A 23,475-nucleotide genomic window follows, 5' to 3' on the forward strand; every position below is an offset into this window, starting at 1 on the left:
TCTAAATTTGATCTTTGAGCTTTCCTATTGTATTTGTTAGGTATCCTACTGGTATGAAGGGCTATAAGTTATACGAAATTGAACATATGTGCTTTTTTATATCTTGAGATGTTTTCCATGAGCATATATTTCCCTTTACTTCAGTAATTGATCAAGCTAACTTGAAGATGTCTTTTGATGATGTTGTTCTACCTAGGTTGTTTGATTTTGTCAGAGTTCCTACTATTCCCAATGACATTATTCCTCCCTTGGATGTTGTTCATGATCATGATGCAGTGAGATCTAGTAGTGTTGATATTATACCGAATGATATTAGGCTACCTATCTTTGAATCTTCTCGAGCCTTAGACCAAGTGGATCTCAAGAGGTCTTCTCGGCCTACAAAACCTCCCTCTTACTTGGAGGATTATCATTGTAACATATTATTATCCCAAGATGTCTCGATCTCTATTATTGCCACTTCCACTTCTACAAAGCATCCTTTACATGGTTGTTTATCTTACACTCACTTATCTAATGACTATCGAAACTTTGTACTACAGATTTTTGCATCATATGAGCCTCAGTTTTTCCCCTAGGCTACCGCATTCCCCCATTGCTAACAAGCTATGAAATGTGTGTTAACTGCTATGGAGAATAATCGTACTTGGTCAATTGTTCCTCTTTCCTACAATCAGCCCCCCATTGGATGCAAATGGATATACAAAGTTAAGCATCATTCTGATGGCACAATTGATCAATTACAGAGCTTAGTTGGTTGCCAAAGCATACATTCAACAAGGTGCCCTTGATTACATTGAGATTTTTTCACCAGTTGCCAAAATGATTAGTGCCAAAATCTTACTCACTCTTACAATTTCTCACAACTGGCCTTTAGCACAATTCGATGTGAATAATGCATTCTTATATGGAGATCTTCTTGAAGAGGTTTATATGGACTTGCCCCTTGGCTATACACATATTGTTGTTGCACCTCAGGAGAAGTGCTTGGCTTTTCGATTACATAAGTCCATAGATGGTCTCAAATAGGTTTCTAGACAATAGTTTGACAAACTCTCCAATTCCTTGTTTCTTCTTGGTTTTAAACAGTAGAAATCTTATTACTATCTCTTTATTCAGGGTTCTGGTGCCACTTTTATGGCATTGCATGTCTGCGTTAATGATATTATACTCACAGGTGCCTCTGTTGACATTATTAATGACCTTAAAGTTCATTTGAATTCTGCTTTTAAGTTGAAGGATTTGGGAGATCTTTGTTACTTCTTGGGACTTGAACTTGCATATTCTTCTCAAGGTATTTTTCTGTCTCAACGACATTATGTTCTATAGCTTCTTGAAGATACTGATCTCTTGGCTTATAAACCTTTAAACTGTCCTATGGATCTTAATTTGCAATTATCTTTTGGTGATGGTTCTGTATTACAAGATCCAACTATTTATCATTGTTTGATTGGCAAACTTTTATATCTCACTATCTCCAGACCTAATATTGTATTTGCAGTTCATAAGCATAGTCAATATGTTTCTCGGCCTCATCAATTTCATCTTGATGTTGCCCATCATCTTCTTCGATATTTGAAGGGTTCTCCAGGTCAGGGAATTCTTCTTCGCCCTTGTACTGATTATCAACTTAAGGCTTACTCAAATTCTAATTACGCGTCTTGTGTGGATTCTCGTAAGTCAACGATTGGTTTTTATGTGTTCATAGGTGACTCCCTTATCTCTTGGAAGTCTGAGGAACAGACTACTATCTCTCGATCTTCAGCTAAATACAGGGCTCTTTCTGCTACTACTTATGAAATTATTTGGATCTCCTAATTACTTGCTCCTGCTCTCATCTTTTGTGATAATCAAGCTGCTCTTCACATAGCCACTAACTCTATGTTTCATGAAAGAATGAAGCATATCGAGTTTTTGTTCAAGAAAAGGTTGTTAAAGGCATTATGAAGCTTCTTCCTGCTCGATCTTAATAGCAACTTACAAACATTTTCACCAAAGCTCTTTCATCCAAAGCTTTTATTCCCTTAATATCCACGATGAGTGTGATTAACATTCATTTACCATCTTGAGGGTGAGTATTAATGGTAGTCTTGTAAACTCACATCAAGATAATCTTGTAAATTCTCTTTATTTGTTTTCTCCCTTTTCTTTACTTTGGGATTCACCACTCAATAATCAAGGAAGTGAGATTTTTTATTGGCCTGAACAAAAACTTTAAAACCTCAACACTTTTATAACCTCTTTTTTTTAATCTTAGAACTTACCTTCTCCTTGGTGCTGTCCTACATAGGTGTTAAAGTTTATATTTCAAATGCTAGTGCTTTTTGCAGAAAAATGCTTATTAGGAAGCTTAACCAATTAGTTTCTATGCAGGCGATCTCAAAATTCGGTGCGAAAAAACAGCTGAACGACTTGCTTTCCCGAGAATTCATTCCAAACCTCAGAAAATGAAACAAACACATCAAAATGAATGTTAAGCATTGTAAGCCTTCTCACTACATTACAATCTAATGATGGGTGTGTTTGGCTTTCTCAGGTTCCAATCTTCAATGTTTCAAAGCAGAATGGAGATAGGTAAATTTATTTTAAACTGTTGATTCTTTAGATTATCGATCGTTATCCGGCGATTGCAAATCTTCAGTCATTCTTATTGGCTTCTAACAACAGCTTTTTCTTGCTGCGCTGCCATTAATTTGATTTCAAGTGATTGCTTGCTTCCAGTGATTTCTTTTAATTCAACAAATGGAATGGAAAGATTTGACTCCCTTTAACCCAAGTCAATGACATATTTTATCTAGTTAAAATAGACAGTAGACATAAGTTGACATTTATTTAAGTGATTAAGCATAAAGGATATTAGTCGAAGAAACTAACTGTGAACTGAAGAATTTTCCTCCCAGATTAAATTGCAAGTTTAAACTTTGAGGATTTGGTCAATTTGATCCTAATTTAACTTAACTTTTAATATTTATCCTAGGTTTTTTTTTTTTTTTTTTTTTTTTTTTTGAGAATCCTGGGTTAAAAAATTAATTGTGTTTTCTATTAAACATAATTCAAATTTAAATCTAAAACACGACTAGCCCAAACACCAACAAATCAAAGGAAACGACCTCTCTCCCTAAATTACACATTAAGGAGGAACTCCCCGATCATATCTCTAAAATTATATTCTTATATTTTGATATTTATTAAAATTTACAATTGTACTGACAAAAAATTGAAAGTTATTCTATTAAACATAATTAGATTTGAACGCTCCCATCACACATTTTGAACTTTCGTTTCTATTTCTTTTCCTAGGGAAAAAAAGGGAAAATTGCATGAGCTCAATTTAATTGATTTATCTTATTTAATAATGGTTGAATTTCAAGTTGAATATACAATTTTCATTTCCAACGGGTGGGGATAATTTGCTAACACGACAAGCTTTCAAAAGTTAACAATATTTGTGTCAAGCTTTTCTATAAATAACTACTCAAATTTCATATTCATAACTGATTCTCTAATGGATTGGAGTCTTGTGTGGAGAACAGAACAATTTGACTCTAAAATATAACGTGATATCAAAGCTTATAAACATTTAAGTCTATTTGATGACAATTTTGGTTTTTGAAAATTAAGCTTATGCATAGTACTTCTATTCCTACGGTTCAATAACTTTTGTTTACCTTGCATCGGAAACCTTGCTACTCACGAGTTGGGAATGCATGCACAAAGATGGTGGTACTCAAACAGGAACACTGGCCTTGGGTGGACCTTGTGATAGGAAAAGATGCACTTCAAGAAGTCAATCAATTCTTACTAGTGTTTCTGTGCTTTTTTTTTCCCCTTTTTATGTACTCTCAAAAAGAAAATTGAATGTTAAATAAATAAAGTCTGGACCTTTTACTACTTGAGAAGGCTCAAAAGGTTAATTTTATACATGAAAGGAGAAAAAACACATTCTGAAGAACTCTTGTAATCCTGATTTATTCTTTGCTTATAGAGCAGAAAAACTTCAACACTACAATTAACTCTCATCATACCAAACGTTTCATGTATGACTATAAGCAAAATCACATTCTAGACTCCAAGTTACATATAGGCCTGCCATTCATCTGACAGAACAAAATACAATTTTCTTGATAGAATATGTATAGAGCTAACATCCTAAGGAACCATGCCTAAATTGTAGCCAAATATCTGATGAGGTTCGTTATTGGATGAACAATTGGTTGCCTTCTGTTAGGTTCCCCTTCACGTGCAAGTAATAAACATAACAAGCAAACCAAGAAACAGAACATGGCACTCTGATGTGGATATATTTATACTAAATAATAACAATAAAATCAAAAGTTCTCATATGACAATACAATGGAAGAAAGCAAATAACCCTGAGCCCAGAGCAGAACCTCACAGGATGGTCAGGGAACCGAGAGTTCTAGTTCCTGAGCGTGTGAGAGGAACCTCATATGGGATGGTCAGAGGGCCAGCAGACCTAGCTTCTAAGCCCATAAGCGGAGATCTATGTGCACATAGGAAACATAGCAAATGCAAGAGAGTAAGTGTTTATGACTAGTATCAGTTTAACTATCTACTGTGTGTAAATAGAGTTTTAGAACAGACTCATTATGAGTAGTATCAGTTTATCTATCTACCGTGCATGTAGATAGAGTTGAGAACAGACTCATTTAAGATTGAGATTTGAGTATTAACCTTGTAGTTATGATATGCTTGTATTATTATGAGTTGAAATAGACTCTAGTGTCCGTATCAGATGTTAGTGACTGTTAGTATACTATTGGGCCATACACATCGCATGTGTGAGCCTTCTGGCCACACCCTATGTTTATGTACGGTGTCCTTTTTGGGATCACCCCTTGTAATTATGCTGTGACCTTTGAGTCATTACTTATGAAAGCGTGTCTTCGTGTTCGCCCCTTATGCCTATTCCTATGCCTATGTTTATGAAGTCATTGTGCATTTTTGGTCCAATGGATGGACTAATAGATCACTGAGTGGGGCTAGTAGTGGGTCACTTACTGAGTATATTTTTATACTCACCCTTTCTCTCCTTATTTTTCAGATAAGAGATGACAGACTGGTGCATGACAAGAGAGATCCGTGACCTGGCCATTAGGATGTTTCACTGCTTCTGCATATAGCACTATGTTTTGAATTCTGGTTTAGGAGTTAAGCGTCTTTCACTATTATGCAAAAATATATCAATTTTATTATTTGACTACCTAATTTCAAACATTTGTTTTAGTAGAAATTACGGGTCCCCGATTGGTAAATTATTTTATTTTATCTTGCTTTAGTTATTTATTATTATTTACTTATGTTTTCCCATCCTTGCTCGTTTAAGCATTATTAAATAAAATTTTTGGCTCTTTAGTTTGATGATTTAAAAGACATTGTACTATGCATGCATGAAGTAGCGTCCTAGAATACTGTAGGAAACTAGGGTCGTTACAAATTATGTGTCGCACCCGAATCAGTTAACACCACGACCCCCCTTCCCTTCAAGGTCCCTTTTAATTTCATCGTCCCTTTTTCAAAAAATCCCAGCATCAATCTCAGAGCTATTTTCACCTTCTTCGGTAACTCAATCAATTTCAGCTCCGGTGGATTCTTGTCTTCTCCCTCTGTCTCTATTTCAGAATCTTCTTCCTCATTTAACTCACAATTTTCTTTCACCTTGCAGTGATGTCCAGGATCATATTTCTCATTGCATCAGAAACACAATCCTTTGTCTAATCGCTCCTTGAATTCAACATCTGATAGGCATTTCATCGGAGGATCTCTTTTCGTGTAGTTCCCCTTAATCATGCTTGAAATGTATTTTAAGGTTTCTCCTCCTTTTGTGGTGGTTTTATCATTCGCGGCCCACTCCTTTTTTCTGCTTTAGGCTTTCTTCCTTTCTGGCTCAACTATACCTAAATCAAACAAGGCTAGTTTTAAGGCCACATTCCTATCATTCACCAACTGGGCCACGCGCATACAATCATCTAGCGTCATAAGGTGTCTGCTGATCACTTCTACCTACAGAGCCGATTCAAGACCATCAACAAAGGTGTCACGTAAAACACTCTCAGCCATCTCCGGTAATGGCGCCAAATATGTTATAAATTTCTTCACATAATCAGCATAAGTGCCCTCCTGTTTGATTCGCAAGAGTCGAGCTCCCAAGCTTCCTTCTCCGGTAGGACTAAAGTTTTCAAACATCCGCTTCTTTAATTCTTCTCAATTAGTTATGGCCCTTCGATTATGGCTCCAACATAACCAATCAACCTCATCTGGTGTGAAGCTCACCACTGCTACCTTGACCTTTTTCGCATCCGTGAGTTCATGTATTTTGAAGTAGTGCTCAACCATGTAAACCCAAGATTCAGGATTGTCACCGAAGAACATCAAGATTTCCAACCATTTATACTTGCTCTTATTGATCCTCCTGTACCCTAATTCGAAGCCATATCGATTTCTTCTAGCTTCCCTTTTGAACTTGGAGCAAGGCCCTCAGATGTACCGGACTCTTCCATTGTGTGTGCCGAACTAGTCTCCTTCATTTCTTCGATAAGTTTTTCAATACTTTTACACAACCCCAGTATCGTAGTTTTTCATCTCTGTAATCTCCTTTTCATTAACCCCCATTCATTCCTCCATTTATTTCTGAGCCATTGTCCTTAAGCCCCAGGATTGATGGACTCTGATACCAATTTGATAGGTTCCCCTTCACCTACAAGTAATAAACCTAACAAGAAAACCAAGAAACAAAGCATAGCACTCTGATATGGATTTATTTATACTCAAAAATAGCAATAAAACCAGAAGCCCTCAAATGACAATACAATAGAAGAAAACAAATAACCCTGACTACTCTTTAGTAAGAATTCAGCAAGAAAACAGATAAAACATAGAAGAAAAGATGTCTCTCTCTTAAAAGCTCTTCTCAGCTTTTACACAAAATATCACCTGCCAACATTATAATAGCCTTTCGAGGTCCCTCAATGGCTTTCATCCCCTCCCACCTCCCTTGCATTGTTTGGTTTTTGTGTAATTTCTAACTTACCCCTTCTTTTATATTTGAATAAGATTGGGGTTTAACACCACCTTAATAGTCGAGCATAAACCAACATATCATATTTGAGAGTATTGAACGATCTCTCTCTTAAAAGCTCCTCTCAGCTTTTACCCAAAATATCACCTGCCAACATTATAACAGCTTTTAGGGGTCCCTCAATAGCTTTCATCCCCTTGCACCTCCTTTGTATTGTTGTTTTTTTGTGCAATTCCTAATTTACCCTTCTTTTATATTTGAATAAGATTGAGGGTTTAACACCTTCTTAATAGTCGAGCATGATTTACCTCATGTGTCTGGGAAAGTTAACGATGCTTCCACAGCTATCCACCAGTTAATATAATGAATTATACATTTCAATCAACATCATAAGATTTTAATTTTAGATATTTGTAATTTTGTGGCACGAGTGAAATAGCACACATAACAATCTAGATTCCTTCTGATCTTTTATTGAGTTTTTCACAACCATCCACCAGTTAATAAAATAAATGGCCATCCATCAGTTAATAAAATGAATGATGCATTTCAATCAACTTATTTTTATCCTTAAAAGATCTTAGATATTTATGATTTTGTGACACAGTAAAATAGAACATAACAATCTAGATTCCTTCTGATCTCCGAAAGGATAGAAAAATCAAGATCTACCATAGAAGGCAGCTAATGTTCAATTTAGAACAAGATGGATAAGCTCTCATCTGCAGCCAATCTTTCACATGGAAAAGAGATGGATCATTTAGAATCAATGTAGAAAAAAGTGCACAAGCAGGTGAATTGAATAGCGTTTACGTCTAGTTCTAAGTTTTGACATTGAGACTCTGGTACCCTAATAATATGAGAATCATCTTTACAGCTTGCTACTATATCTTAAACTTTCTGATTTTCAGGACACTAAATGCAGAAGATGCTGACCAATAAAAGAGAGGTATCTGTTCATATATTGGATTAACACTCTTTAAAACTTCCATTTGTAAGTTGAATACAAACGAGAATGTATAACAGGAACGAAGACTCAAAACCGACATTGACACTGATCAATGACTCTGACACAGGCATTTACTTCCTCAAAACACATTCACAGACATCTCAATATCAGCACGATGACCGCTAAAGAAATTGGAAGCTGATGATATTAAGGCTTAGTCTACCTCCTCCATTTTGCTCTCTTCAGCAACATCTTCCTCTAAAGCAGGCATGTCTGCATCATCTCCTTCATTTTCCTCCTCATCGATGCTAAGACCAAGTTTCAACATTCTGTGGATTCTTGCAGCAAACGTGTTAGGATCATCAAGGCTGAAACCCGAAGTCAATAGAGCAGTTTCGAAGAGAAGCATGACTAAATCCTTGACGGATTTGTCATTTTTGTCTGCCTCTGCTCTTTTTCTTAGTTCCTCCATGATTCCATTATCTGGGTTGATCTCCATTGTCTTCTTGCTTGACATGTAAGCGCCCATGCTGTTGTCTCTGAGAGCTTGAGCCTTCATGATTCTCTCCATGTTTGCCGTCCAGCCATATTCGCCGGTCACCAAGCAGCAAGGAGAGTCCACAATCCTGTCAGAGACAACCACCTTCTCTACTTTGTCGCCAAGGATGTCCTTGATGGTCTTGCAAAGATTCTCAAATGACTTCTTCTTTTCTTCCTTTTTCTTCTTCTCTTCCTCAGTTTCATCATCAAGTTTAAGTCCTTCCTTGGTGGCAGAGACTAGCTTCTTGCCCTCGTATTCTTTCAACTGACCAACGGCATATTCATCGATTGCATCGACCATGAAAAGCACCTCGTAGCCTTTCTTCTTCAGGCGCTCCAAGAAAGGAGAATTCTCTACTGCTTTTTTGCTCTCACCAGTGATGTAGTAAATATCTTTCTGCCCCTCTTTCATCCTGGTGACATAGTCCTTCAAGCTTGTCATTTCATCTCCGCTCTTGGTCGAGTAGTATCGAAGCAAGTCAGCCAATTTGGCTCTGTTTTGGCTGTCTTCGTGGATACCCAACTTCAAATTCTTAGAGAAGGCTTCATAAAACTTGTTGTAATCCTCTTTGTTCTCCGCGATCTCATTGAACATCTCAATGCACTTCTTCACCAAATTCTTCCTTATCACTTTCAGAATCTTGTTCTGCTGCAGCATCTCACGTGAGATATTTAGTGGCAGATCATCGGAATCGACCACACCTTTCACGAATCCAAGGTACTCGGGGATCAGCTCCTCGCAATTGTCCATGATGAACACTCTTCTGACATAGAGCTTTATATTGTTCATTTTCTTACGGCTGTCGAAAAGATCAAATGGAGCTCTCTTGGGGACAAAGAGAATTGCCTTGAACTCAAGTTGTCCCTCTACAGAGAAGTGTTTCACTGCAAGATGATCCTCCCAATCATTTGTCAAGCTCTTGTAGAATGACGCATATTCTTCTTTGGTAATTTCTTCAGGCTTGCGCAGCCAAATTGGTTTCTGCTTGTTAATGAGTTGCCATTCGTGAGAAACTTCTTTGATCTTCTTCTTCTTTGATTTGGTTTCCTTTTCCTCGTCCACCTCTTCAACATCTCCTTCTTTTTCCTTCTTTGGTTCATCATCTTCATCGTCGCTAATCTCCTTCTCGGTAGTTTTCTCGGTCCAGAGATAGATGGGATAGCTGATGAATTCAGAGTGCTTCTTCACAAGGTCCTTGATCCTCCTCTCTTCCAAATACTCCAACTGAATAATTAACACATTCAATTAGTGTCACATTCAAAGAAAAATGTTATGAATCAACAAATGAAGAAAGCAAAAAGGGGAGAGATAATGTTTTATTAAAGGAAGAATACCGGAGTGGGTAATTACAATGGATAGCAATTCTCATACTAACAATTAACTACATAGCAACATTCTTAAATAATTGCAAATATAGCAAAAACTATTTGTTAGACTCATATTAGCGACACAGGACTATGGTCCATTGCAAATTCTTTTCCCGCGTCATTTCGGCTAATACTAAGGAACCCTAACAAAGAACACATTCCATACCACTTTCCCCATTTTATTTACGAAATTCAATCTTCCCCCTTCTAATCCTATAAACAAGTCACAAAACGAACTATATTATAAAATTCAGTTACCTGATCCTCCTTAAGGAAGAGTGTGATCTTTGTACCCCTTCCGAGTTGCTCTCCATTTACATCTCTTGTGACGGTGAAAGAACCACCGGCCTGTGATTCCCATACGTATTGTTCGTCATCATTATGCTTCGTGGTCACAATCACCTTCTCGGCCACAAGGTAAGCCGAATAGAACCCTACACCAAATTGACCAATCATGCTCACATCGGCACCGGCCTGCAATGCCTCCATGAATTCTTTGGTCCCCGACCTTGCGATTGTTCCCAAGTTATTCACCAAATCTGCATTCAAGAAACAACAACGAAACAACTAAGCTCAAGTTTCCGAAATTCTTGCGTCCAGACTTCAAGAAATATCTCGACCTTTCTCTTACCTGCTTTAGTCATTCCGACTCCACTATCGATTATGGAGAGAGTTTTGTTAACCTTATCCGGAACAATCCTGATGAACAGCTCTGGTTGAGCATCGAGTTTGCTCTTGTCTGTCAAACTTTCATATCGAATTTTGTCCAATGCCTATAGATTATCAAAACCAAAACAATCAATCATCCGTCAACAAAACAACACAATCTCGATCTCAACAACGACGTAGAAATTCAATTAAAAAAAAATACAACAACAGAGAATGAAGGTAAAGAAAACTCACGTCAGAGGAATTGCTGATAAGCTCTCGAAGGAAAATCTCCTTGTTGCTGTAGAAAGTATTGATAATCAAACTGAGAAGCTGGTTAATCTCGGCCTGGAAGGCGAAGGTCTCAGCATCGGCCATCTGCACGTCCGCCATTGAACTCTCAAGCAACCTCACGAATAGAGAAAAAACTCAAAGCAGATGAAGAAACAAACTTTTCAGAGAGCAAAGAGAATTAAGAATTCGATATTCACAGATATTGATTATAACTCGAAGTTGATCTGGAGTGAATGAAGACGAAGATTATTTATAGTAGAAGGAGAATAGCACAAAGTCTCGATCCTTCTACGTTTCTCGAGAGCTTTGATAAGATCATTATTTGAATGGTTTAAGTGTACAAAACGGCGTCGTGCAGATCGAGAACGTTCTATAGTTGTGGGGTCGTCTCTGGAATGTTCGTGAGCGCGAAATACTTCTGGAGCGAAGAAAAAACATTTTCTTATCTCTCTTTTTTTCTGCAAAAACGTGCGCATTTTAGAATTTTCTTACTTCATTTGAGGTCGAACATTCACTAATTGAACTCAATAAATATTCAATCAAAATTATAATTTTATTATAAATATTTTTTAGTCACATGCATTGCACGTACCTTTTATATAGTAACTTAAAGGTTAAGGATGCTAGATAAAATATTTATAATAAATAATTATTTAAAATATCATTTTGGTCTATATACTTTGATAATTGTTACATTTTAGTCCCTATACTTTTAAATGTCCAATTTTAGTCATTGAATAAAGTGTAAAAGTAGTTTAGATTAGAATAAAAATAATAGTAAAAAAAATCTGAAATATGATTTTTAAAAATACCTCTTTTCAATTTCTCCCTCCTTTCCCTTCCCATCCTCGATTTCTTTTCCACCATCATCTTCTCCATCAAGCTTTCTCTCTTTTCCTTCTTTCTCTGTTTCTTTCGGTTTCTTGAACACCATTTCACATTGGATGGCTCGTGAATATAAGATTTTTTAAATTGTATTTCAGGTTCTTTTATTAATTTTTCATTCCAATTTAATAGTTAGAGACTACTTTTAAGCTTTATTCAAAGTACAGAAACCAAAATTGGACATCAAAGTAGGGACCAAAATAATTAAAATGGAGGATAACATAGGTATGTATTATAAAATGAAATGTAAAAGGGATCTATAGAGTGATAACTTGTAGAAATACAAGTTATTGTAGCTTTTTATTTAGAATAATTAGGGAAATTCAGAAGAAAAAGCATTAACTTGAAATAAAATTTATGTAAATAATTAAACTTTGCATTCATGTGTTTACAAAACTCATTATCTTAAAAATCATAAAATCTAACATCTTCGAATGCAAGATTATGAGAAAAGAAGCAAAAACAAACCAAGAAACAATAGTTACAGTCATGGACGCATAAAAAGAAATCAGATCAACTTCATTCTTGCATGCAAAGAACCATGAGTAGTGGATGTCAAATCATGCATGCTTAGGCTCCAAAAATCCAACATCATATCATTTTTTAGACATAAATATAGTGTTGTAATCAACTTGAAACTTAAAAGAATGTAATAATGTTTATCTCTAACGAATTATGACATGTTCGTTATAAAATTACTCTATAGAATTTCAGAGAATTGTAAAACATGCAAAATTGACGAGATCTTAACAAAAGCGACATGCACCGATATTGGATGATAAATATGTGCATTAATTAAAATTTAAAATTTGTATCAAAGTTGATATTATTGAAATCTGGTGAAATTGACACAATCTTTAACATTGTCTTTTTTTATTAGTAGGTTAATTAATTGTAATATTTATCAAAGTTGAGGTCTAATTTGATTAAATTGAAAGTCGCGAATAGAAATGGATACACACATTTGAATGGGCATGATTTGTACAAAAGGATGTGAAATAATGATTTAAATAAATATACAAGATAAAATAAAATGAGAAGATTACCAGCGGCGGTGGCTGAACGAGACTAGGAGACGACGACGACGACGGGCACTTGATTGCAGCTGCTGACCGAAGGGAGGAGCGGTGGGGAAGGGCGGCGACGGCGGCGGAAAAAGAAGGAAAAAATGGGAGAGGGAGGGAGAAGAGTGGGGAAGAATAGGAAAAATGGGAGAAGGAGCGGCGCGGGGAGAGGTGGGGGCGGCGCGGGTTAGGGTTTTAGGGAAAGAAATGGGAAAAAGAAATGGGGAAGAATGGGGCCTTTACGGCGTCGAGAGAAACAGTCTCTCCCGACGCTCGATTTAGGCATCGGAAGAACTCATTTTTCTTGTAGTGAGAGGTAGTGGAACTTCCTTTTAACGCCTATAAACAACCCATCGAGAAATTATTTAAGTGTTAGACTTCTTATCAAGAGATTGGTCAAAGCTCTGCCAAAACTCCTCCTCAAATCCACCATTGTCTTCAACCTTTCAAGCTTTTCTTCAAAGAATTCTAAGTGAGAACACAATCTTCTACTCTGAAAAGGGTGAGGACTCAACTACCTCCATAGCAACCACCATTTAAGCAGCCACCATACAAGCCAAAGGAAGCAAGACATTGCAACTAGCAGCTAGATACTTATATCTCTTATCATTCATGTCTTATTTTTCCTCTATCATGTAGAATTAATTCCCTAATAGCTTGATAACATTTCCACAAAGTTTTGATAAGTTAAAGTTCATCTTGTTAAATGTGTGCGCACTACATTACTTAAATATAACTAAGAAATTGATTTAAGTAGAAGTAAGTAACTGTTTGAGAGAGTAAGTGATTGTGGACTTCATTAAACAAGGAAAGAAGTAGTTTTAAAGATAAAGTTAACCTTTTGACTGAAATTAACTCAAGCATGCATCTTAGATGTCACCCCCGTTCCAAATTTCCCTTCTAAACTAGAACGAAGCGTGAAGACGTTAAACATCACTTCTCTCTATGACATCTAACGTCCCAACTCTTAACATATTCTATACTCAAGATCAAACTCAGACTTCCAAACCCATTTTTAAAAATAATCTATGTTCATTGACAGAGTTTAGGAATTTGATTCAGTTTAAATCACAATACTATTTAAAAAGATTTACAGAACAATCGTAAGGATTATTTTGAACAAAACCTCTCATGACATGTAACTAACAAGTTTTAGCTATTTTGGAATACTCTCAAATACATGCACAAACAATACAACAGATGTTTAACAACACTAGTGGCGTTTGACGACTCAGCAGGCACTAAGAACTTATCGCTACCTAGGTGGGGAAAAACATAAAACATGGAAAGCATGAGCTAAAACCCAGTGAATGGTAATTTAGTATAAACATAAACTTTCTCTTTCCAAACATCAACTAATTATCAAAAACATTCTATAAATCGTTGGAAACATATATAAGATTCATTAATAGCTCAAACTCGTATTACTTAGACAATGGCATGATCATAATTCACATAAATCACATTATAAAACATTTAGACGTCATCAGAAAACCACACCAACTCTGTACCTAAATACTCATGTACAACGGTGGGTTACTCTAGACAAAGAATGCACCCCGCGGTGTAAACCAAATCACAAGGTCATACATGTACGCAAAGCTGCCTCAAGACTAAGCATAGATACACACCATAGGCCCAGGTTACTTTGGACTCCCCGGTATACTCTGGCCACATTTGACCCCAGCAGAGGAATTCCCAATATACTCTGGCCACATCTGACCCCGGTAACCCCCTGATCGTCTGAGCAGTGCTACTGAAACACATTCAAGTAGCACGAAAAAATAACTATCTCTCAGGTACAAGAATCAGTAGTTCGAAACCATTTCTACAACCATTCAACAACCTTGATTCCACGATCAAGAGGTTTTCATAAAAACCATATAATATGTATACTTCGATTCCAAACTACATTTTGATAAATCAAGATCATAAAACCATCGAGAGTTTAAAAATCATGATTTAAACATTTTTGAAATATTAGTCACGTAAAACAGACCATGCCCTCACATTTCTTAAATCATAGCGCACTATCATATATAATTACTTTCTATATCAAATCATTCGAAAATAAACCACTCACTGTTAACCGGCTCCTCCTCATAATTTCAATTTCTCCATCTCTCGTTTATCCTGAAATTATATTGATAATCCTCTAGTTATCCTCCACATGACCATAATCCAATTATTTGAAAATTAATCTTCAAGTATAACCAATTTCACTTAAACTTTTCCCAAATCCCTAATTTGATCCAAGGTAGAGTTTCCTTTGCAATATGGTCCTTTAATTGCTCTAAAATTAACTCAAGACCTTAAAATTAATCTACAGTAAGAACTAATTTTATTCCAATTTTCCTTTACAAGAAAGGCCCCAATTCGAAAACTTCTTCTTTTCCTTTTTAAACCGACTGAACACCCCAACTCTCCGAATTCTTGCTTATTGCCTGATGCTTTGGGTTTTTCGCGTATTTGGATAACTCTCCTTTCATCTTTTGGGCACCCAATCAGAAAATTTGAGGAAGACAACCCAATTTGTCCAAATTTCATTCCTTTCATTTTTTTTTCCTTCCTTACTCTCGTCCACCCAATTTCCATCCACTTTTCCTTCAATTTCCAGCCCAAATCGAGTCCTACAAGCCCACAATACCTCCAATTCACCATTAAACCCTTGAAATTTCTAAAATTGACCATATATCAAAAGTTGATTTTTTGTTGACTTTGACTTTTTTATTTTGCCTTTGACTGTTGACTTATCCGAGCACGCCTAATTCATCATTGAATTTACTTTACATGCTTAAATAGGTTCATTATCCTCAAATTATTCCTCGAATCCTTATTTTATTCTTCTTAATGAATAAAACGACGGTTCGATTCTTTCTAATTTTCAAATTCATCTCTTAACCTTCCATCAAACTTAATCTTGAGGTTTCGAATTCTACCTCAATCATCATTTTCCTAACATTTATAAGAAAATTACAGGATGAGAGGCCTTACACTAGAGATAGGATCATTTATACTGCAAAAACGAATAATCCATTACGGTGTAAATCTCACTTGATTACTATTTAGAAACTTTACTCTCCATCTATGAAATACAGACACTGATATATCTATACAATACGAATACGATTAAATACGACGATTCATCAATTTCTAAAAAACTAAGATACAGATACGTCATTTTTATATATTTTTTTAATATATATATTTTTAAAAAACGAGGATACCATACATTTTTTTCTTTAAAAAAATTAAAGAAATCTAGGATATAGATAAATTTAGCATACATTAATAACAATAACACAAAATAGAATACAAATACTAAAATACAATATACAAAAAGTAACATCTAAGATGTTGAAGTATAATAGTTAATAAAATGCAATAAAAAAAAGTTATTCATATTGCAAAGAAGAAAAAGAAAAGAATTTTGGTGGGCTTTGTGGAGATGTGAAGATAGAGATTAAATGATTTTAGTCAGAGTTTGATCCGTTATTTATTTGTTTCTTTTAGTTTTGGACTCAAATAAATTGTCTAATTTTAGATTGAGAAAGATTAAGAGTTCTTTATTTTACCAATAACATGAATGCATAACTTAATTGTGTTTGTATTTGTCATCATCAACTTCACTTCCATTATTTCATGCATCATAACACATTCAACACATCATCACTCATCACCACTTTCACCAACACTTGTATGTAATCCATTATTTAGATATACAAAACTCACTTGATGCATTAACTAAGAATTCCCGTTAAGATCAAGCATCAAACTCAAACATATTTTTAGCGTTCTTAGTTCATGTGTTCGACCATGGACTCACCAAAAACTCTGTTTGGACTTATCTAAATAGAGGAAACATTGTGTTTACATAGATCATTCATCGCATTCATCAACTAAGACACAACTTAATCGTTAAACTCTTCAACCATATTAAACGCAACACATAGATTCTTCTTTGTAGTTCATGGACTTTATTAGGGGTGGTCATTTAAACCGTAAAAACCAAACCGTTTTTAAAAATCAAACCGAATCGGAAAATCAATGAAACCAAAAAATTCGGTTCGGTTTGGTTTCACTTTCGAAAACTAAATTTGAAACCGAACCGAACCGTTTTTAACTATATATATATATATTTAAAAAAAGAGTAAAACCGAATTTAAAACCTAATTAAAAAAAATATAACATGGATTTTTTAAAAATGCCAAAACTGAATTTAAAACCAAATCGAACCGCATATATGTGGTTCGTTTCGGTTCGGTTTGAACCAATAAATCGATCAAACCAAACCAAATCGAACCATTTCCACCCCTAGACCTTATATGGTAAGATATATAATAATAAATAATAGTAATAATAATACTTCTCGATTCGGTTCCCGTTGAATTAAATTTTTTATTTTTGTATATGTGAATTGACTAATTCTTGAAAATTTCAATACAATCAAAACCGGCATTGTAATATAGATTTAGTATGACAAGTAAAAACATTGTGTTAGTAATTAACTTTATTGAATAAACATGTTAATATTCTGATATTATAAAATAGATAATGCAACCAAATTTATTTTAATGTTTTCAGTCACTCTCATTTTCTTTATTTTTTCTGAGCGCACCTAAACTTGGATAGTTTCAACCATTCAAAGGAAAAAATGATCCTATGAAAATTTCAAGGGATAGATGGAAAAAAAATTATCCTCTATAGCCCTAAAAAAGTTTTCTAAATTCAAAGATGTTCTTGTTTTTGTTTAAAGTTCATCTAAGTCATAAAAAATATTATTTTTGTGAAATAATCTATACTATACTATGTGTAAAATGTGTTATCCATCTTGTCCCTACTTTTTTTAATAAATCCATACTTTACCCTTTTTTAGATGGAACACAACTTGTTTATGTAATATGGAACATGATTCTTCAAATATATGTTGTTAATTATAATAAATTTATAATATATAAAATGTGGCCATTTGCCAACAAGAGTATAGCACAATGCTTATCAAGTTCAATTTTAGAGGTTTGATTCCCACGATTTAATTGATATCAATGGGTCATTGCGAATGTTCAGGTGGAAATAATACATATCAAACTCATGCATTATTTTCACTTAGGATGTGTGTTTGGCTCAAGGAGTTGAGAATTAGGAGTTATGACTATCACTCCATGTTAACATCAATTTTATACATTATTAATTCTTATATTGTGGGCTTTAAAAGTGTGTTTTGGCCTAAGGAATTAGGAAATCGAGGTCATAAGGTAGAATTGTTAAATCTATCCATTATTTGACCTAAGGAGTTCATGAATCTCACTACTAAAAATAAATCCGATTTTAATCAACTCCTTACATTGTGTGCCTTAGCTTCATAAGCTTCGATTTCACTCTTCACACTCTATTTCACTCCTTAACTCAAATATAGTGATCGTAAAAAGTAGAGAATTGTGAACTCCTAAACCCATAGTGTAAGAGTGAGTTATAAAATTAATGTTTTTTAGTAGTCAACCACCAACTATTTGGGCCAACAAGGAAAACTCCAACTTCCTTACTTCTACTTTCAAACAAGCCACATACACCCTAGAAGAATAGGTGCAATAAAAAATAATGATTTTTTTTAAATCTTCCACATGGCAAGGTTTCATTGGTGTGGAGGCATAATTTACATTCAATTTTAACTACAATTAAAAAAAGTGGTGGTAGAGTGTCGTTGGTGTGCAATCTTGGAACTTAAAAAAAATGTATGTAAACATTATTAAACCCTCAATAAAAAGTAACAAAAGTTATTAAACAAGGCCTAAGGATCTTTCTTAATATAAAAAAAATTAAAATATTTACAATTTATAGAAAAAAAATCCCAAAGCGAATGTTGTTAAAATTTTTGTTTTTATAAAAATTTTCCTGTTTTTTATTTTTAACTTTTTAAAAATTAAATCTATCATCCACTTTTTAACAATATTTTTAAGAACCAAATAAAATTTTGAAAAAAAAATATCCATAACCATTTCATTTTTCATTTTTGAAAATTAAGTTTCTTTCCTCTCCTTAGATACAATAGTTATTCTAAAAATAAAATTTTAAAAACCATTGTTTTTTTAAAATTTATCAAAACTTGACTTGGTTTTGTATATCAGATGAAAAAGCATTAAAAAATGAAGAAATTTTATATGAAAATAGTGTCAATAAACTTAATTTCAAAAATCAAATCAATTGTACAAATCTCTTTTTCTCAAATCACTATTCCTATCAATCAACCCCTAATAAGGAAGATGGCCTAAACAACTCAATTTAACTTGAGACTATACATACAACTTAATGTTATAATTCATGCACATAATTGAAGAAAATTTTCTTTTTGATCCCTAAATTTTAAGACTAAATTTTATTTAATCCCCATCATTCAAAATCTATTTTTTTTTCTCTAAATTTTTAAATGCTAAACATTCATATAAATTTTATTTCAATTTATTCCTTTCAAAATATTATAATTTTACCCAAAGTTAAATTTTATTTCAATTTGATTCTTAAATTTCAATTTTTTTTATTTTTTTTCAAAAGATACTCACTTTCCATCATTGACATCAATTTTTAATTTTAAACTTATTAAAAAACTAATAAAAATTAATTATATTTCACTTAATGATATTTAATTTATCAAAATAAATTAAATTTAAAGACAAAAATAATATTTAGTGAATAATTAAAGTTAAAATGTAAATCTTGAAATATAAGATCTAAATTGAAACAAAATTCAAATGTCAAAAATAAAATTATAACATTTTAAAAGTTGATGATTAAAATGAAACCATACTAAATATATAACATTTTGAAAATTAAGCTAAATTAAAAACTAGACCTATAACTTATGACCAAAAAAGTATTTCTCTTATAAATATCAATTGATATATTTTATTAAATAAATTTTCAAAACTTTTTAGAGATTTATTTGCAGATGATTCTATTTGGTAAATTCTTCAAACCGTTTGAGAATCCAAGCTTTCAGAACGTAAAACGAGTAGGAAGTTTGTCGGAAGATCCAAGCCTGTGAGTTCTAGTCCACAATTTTATACCTTAAATGATTGAATTAAACTGATGTCGATTTTTTAAATCCAAAAAAAAATGGTTTAAATCATGACAGGGCATTTTGGCTATGAATTCATGGGACCTTTTGACTACAAATTAATTTCTCTAGTTTACCCTCTCTAAGAATTTAAAATCATAAAATAAATATCCATATATTGTTTATCATATATTTGTTTTGAAGAACGTAATTAACTTTTACTTATAGTGACGAAGATACTTATGGAATTAAAGTTGGTATTTCCCAAAATAGCCAGCCAGTTGAACAAACAATAAATGCATGATAAATCCAATACATTGTTATAAAATTAAATTATAATTAACAATTTAATAAACACATTTAAAATAGATTAAAAATAAGTATTTAAAAGCCTCAGACAGCCAGTCTATTTAACATCAAGAAAATTTCAGCCGGTAATTCCAACTAAAATAGAACAAATCCTCATTGGCTTTCAACACACAAAATTAGAATTCGTAAAAACTTTTAACAAAAAAATCAGGGAACATGTCAAGATGAGATCGATTTAAATAAATGTAATCACACAAAACGGCTCTGTAAATCTATTGAAAAAAGATAAACAGATTCCTATCAAGATGTGAAAAAGCTTGTTTTTGGTTCAATCATAGCATCGTCGGTCACCGCCCTTGGGCTATCGACGACGTGGCATCGAACCGGAAGTAAAAGAACAAAAAACATTAAGAAAATCCTCAGAGACCCGTTTCAAATCAACCACACAGAAAGAAATCACAAAACCAGTTGCAAAATCCCGACCAGAAAAATCGCCCAAAAACCGAACCGCTCCGGGAAAGAAACGAATCGGCGGCGGAGTTAACTGGCGGATGGGAAGAACAGTCCAATTCCATGGCTTCTCGCTGCTTTTTGGAGTGTCATACGGCACTTCCTATCAATTGTGGGAGTGTTTCATCATCGGAAGAGATTCGAACAAAAATTATAAAGTAAAAAGAAAAAAAAATGTACTAAGAAGAGATCGAAGAAGTTGAAACAAGAGATGCATTGAACCTACAGAAAGATGAAGAAGGTGATGGAGATCGGTGGATATTTATGGAGGCGAGTGAGGGCGAGAGTTTAGGGGTGGCGAATTTGTAACCCTAGTTTCATATGTCATCTCTGTGTGGGCCGGCGTTTTCCATTTGAGCCTAGGGTAAAAACGAACAAACGGATTACGGCCCAATCAAAAAGCCCAAAGAAAACCGACGTGTGATATTTGGTCTAATTTATAAAGGGTTAAAAAACACTTTTGCCCCATAACTTTCATGAAAATAACAATTTGATCCCTAAACTTTGGTTTGTAGTATTTATACTTTAAGTTTTGTAACAATTTATTCCATGAATTTTAATATGTAATAATATAATCCATGAACTTTAATATGTAACAATTTAGTCCTTGTATTTTCAATATTATAACAATTTAGTTCCTAACGTAAAAAAAAGTTTATCAAAATTATATGTCAATTTTTAATACTTTATGATGTAGGACTTGTATTTTATAAAAATATTAAGTCTCTAATTACTTTAACAGTTTATTTAGGCATCATTAAACCTTGACGTTAATTTCTAAAATAGAGACTAAATTGTTACAAATTTTAAAGTTCAAGGACTAGATTGTTACATAGTAAAGTTTAGGGACTAAATTGTTAAAAAATTGAAAACATAATGACTAAATCGTTGCAAACTAAAGTTCAGGGACTAAACTGTTATTTATATGAAAATTTAGAGATTAAAAGTGAATTTTAACATATATTATAAAATGTCTAATTAGATAAACATAGCTTAATATAAAACTTGTATTATCGACTTATAAATTTTATTATGTGACCTATATTGTAAAAATATTAAAAAGAAAAATTAGGTGAAGTGGCTTAACTCATTTTCTTTGATCCTACCAAAAAAAAAAGTGTTTGGAAATTATTTTTCCCCTTAATGAAGAAATAGTGGGCTTAATAGAATCATAGTTTAAATTTCTAGGGGTACTTCCACCTTTAATGGTGCTCCCTCAGTGTGGGGAGTGGTCTGCAAAGATTCAGAGAAATCTGAAGGGTTATGTGTTCAGTAAAGGTCTAAGAGTTAGATGTTTATGGGAAACCTGAGGCATTTAAGCTTAGGGAAGGTTTAGGATCAAGTGTTCAAAGCGAAACTTGATGAGAAAAGTAAAAAGAGAGGCCAATGGTTTAGAGAATAGAGTGAAGAGTTTTTAGGTAGAACCTAAGGAACAAGTTGAAGGAATATAGTATAGAGTCAAGAGTACAAGTGGTCGACATAAAACCAACCCAAGATTGGAACTTCATATGCTATCAAAGGGTAAAGAAAGGAAGCAGAGGATCAATTAAGTTATCCTGAGGGCTAGCACCGAGATAAATGAACTAGTACTAGATCAGTACATTTAGAGATTTGTAGAAACAATATGGCCTATAGGATTAGATCCAAAGGAAAGTTTGGCATAAAAGAATTGAGGTTTTAAAGATGTCCATTTTCGAGGAAATAGTGGAACCAATCGATACTGAGGAATGAATAACTTTAATAGAGAAATGATTTAGGGTCATGAGTGAAGGAAGGAACTCTTATCAAAGAGACCCGTGAGCGGAAGCTAGATCGTTCCAAACCCCATTATGATAGAAAATACACATTTACAATTAAACAGTAATAGTTATGCAAAACTCTAAATTACAGCATGCCAGAAAAGGGAAATACTAAGGTTCAAGCGAACTTACCCCTGAAGAACTATTCTTCTCGTTCCCTCTAACTTACTACAAGATCGTTCACCAACATTAATGCATGCCTCAACAATCTTCCTCGAACAAGAACCAATCCACACTCCACTCTTGAACAGGAAACATACACCACTAGCAGGCTACCTTAGTATTCTTGGTATGAGAATACAGGAGTTGTGGGCTCTATAGGATTTGGTAGAGGATAGGAGAAATTTAGACAGATCGTATAGACGATCGAGTAAGTAGGAGATAAATTAAAGTCTATCGTATAGATAGTGTACTCTACCATTTAGGAAACAAGTGACTATCGTATGAAAGCTCGTTACACGATCGTTTATGCTCTCAAGCTATCGTATAGCTATATCTTTTTATCGCACGATTCTCAATCGCTTAATGATCGCATTATTGTAAAAATGAAAACGATTTTTAATTTATCCATTAGTTACCATAACTAACCACAACTTCCCACTAAGTTGGTTATGGAAGAAAAAACCGTAACCAATTATCCTATGATTGATTTAGTTACAAATATAATCAATATATTCATAACCAATAGTTTTAATATCACATCTCATGCAATATATAAACCATAGTGCATGAACTCTTATACAAGAGTACCTATGAGCGAAAGCGGATCTTTCCAATTCATTGTGACAGAATTTTCACATATACATTCAGATAAACAGATATGCATTAAACAACTCAATTACTGGCATGCTTTTAGATAAATAAACAAGAGAACGAGGACTTACCAGTTGAAGACTTTTTTCAGAACAAATCTCGTTCTCACACGAACAGACTCCTTGCGCTCTCGCTAGAATGTCAGGAAATCGTTCAGAAACTCCCTGGTCGTCTACCACGAATGGCTTCACACGAACAATAGGAAA

At 33.9% G+C, this 23,475-nt stretch overlaps 1 protein-coding gene and 3 non-coding genes across 4 annotated transcripts; all 4 read right to left on the reverse strand.

The window, feature by feature from the left end:
* Positions 1-7,971: 7,971 nt before the first annotated feature.
* Positions 7,972-11,179, reverse strand: LOC120077898 (heat shock protein 83). Its single transcript, XM_039032000.2, has 4 exons — positions 10,800-11,179; positions 10,528-10,669; positions 10,155-10,435; positions 7,972-9,753 (listed from the first exon to the last, which is right to left on the reverse strand). Exons 1-4 carry the CDS (start codon positions 10,935-10,937, stop codon positions 8,203-8,205), a joined length of 2,112 nt encoding a protein of 703 aa, XP_038887928.1. The 5' UTR covers positions 10,938-11,179; the 3' UTR covers positions 7,972-8,202.
* A 9,044-nt stretch (positions 11,180-20,223) lies between these two features.
* Positions 20,224-20,310, reverse strand: LOC120078861 (small nucleolar RNA snoR77Y). The gene has a single exon (XR_005482141.2). It is a non-coding gene; the product is annotated as a small nucleolar RNA snoR77Y (small nucleolar RNA).
* A 78-nt stretch (positions 20,311-20,388) lies between these two features.
* On the reverse strand, positions 20,389-20,532 carry LOC120078866 (small nucleolar RNA snoR2/U65). The gene has a single exon (XR_005482145.1). It is a non-coding gene; the product is annotated as a small nucleolar RNA snoR2/U65 (small nucleolar RNA).
* Positions 20,533-20,724: 192 nt separating this feature from the next.
* LOC120078867 (small nucleolar RNA U49) lies at positions 20,725-20,792 on the reverse strand. The gene has a single exon (XR_005482146.1). It is a non-coding gene; the product is annotated as a small nucleolar RNA U49 (small nucleolar RNA).
* Positions 20,793-23,475: the final 2,683 nt, after the last annotated feature.

The sequence above is a fragment of the Benincasa hispida genome, chromosome 5, assembly GCF_027475165.1.
Source record: "Benincasa hispida cultivar pf3 chromosome 5, pf3_genome.v1.1, whole genome shotgun sequence".
Taxonomy (NCBI): domain Eukaryota; kingdom Viridiplantae; phylum Streptophyta; class Magnoliopsida; order Cucurbitales; family Cucurbitaceae; genus Benincasa; species Benincasa hispida.

Coding starts and splice junctions, on each gene's coding strand:
- LOC120077898 (XM_039032000.2), bottom strand. CDS start 10,937: ATGGCGGACGTGCAGATGGCCGATGCTGAGACCTTCGCCTTCCAGGCC. Junction 10,436..10,527: donor AGTCGGAATGACTAAAGCAG/GTAAGAGAAAGG, acceptor TCTTGAATGCAG/ATTTGGTGAATAACTTGGGA. Junction 9,754..10,154: donor TCTTCCTTAAGGAGGATCAG/GTAACTGAATTT, acceptor TTAATTATTCAG/TTGGAGTATTTGGAAGAGAG.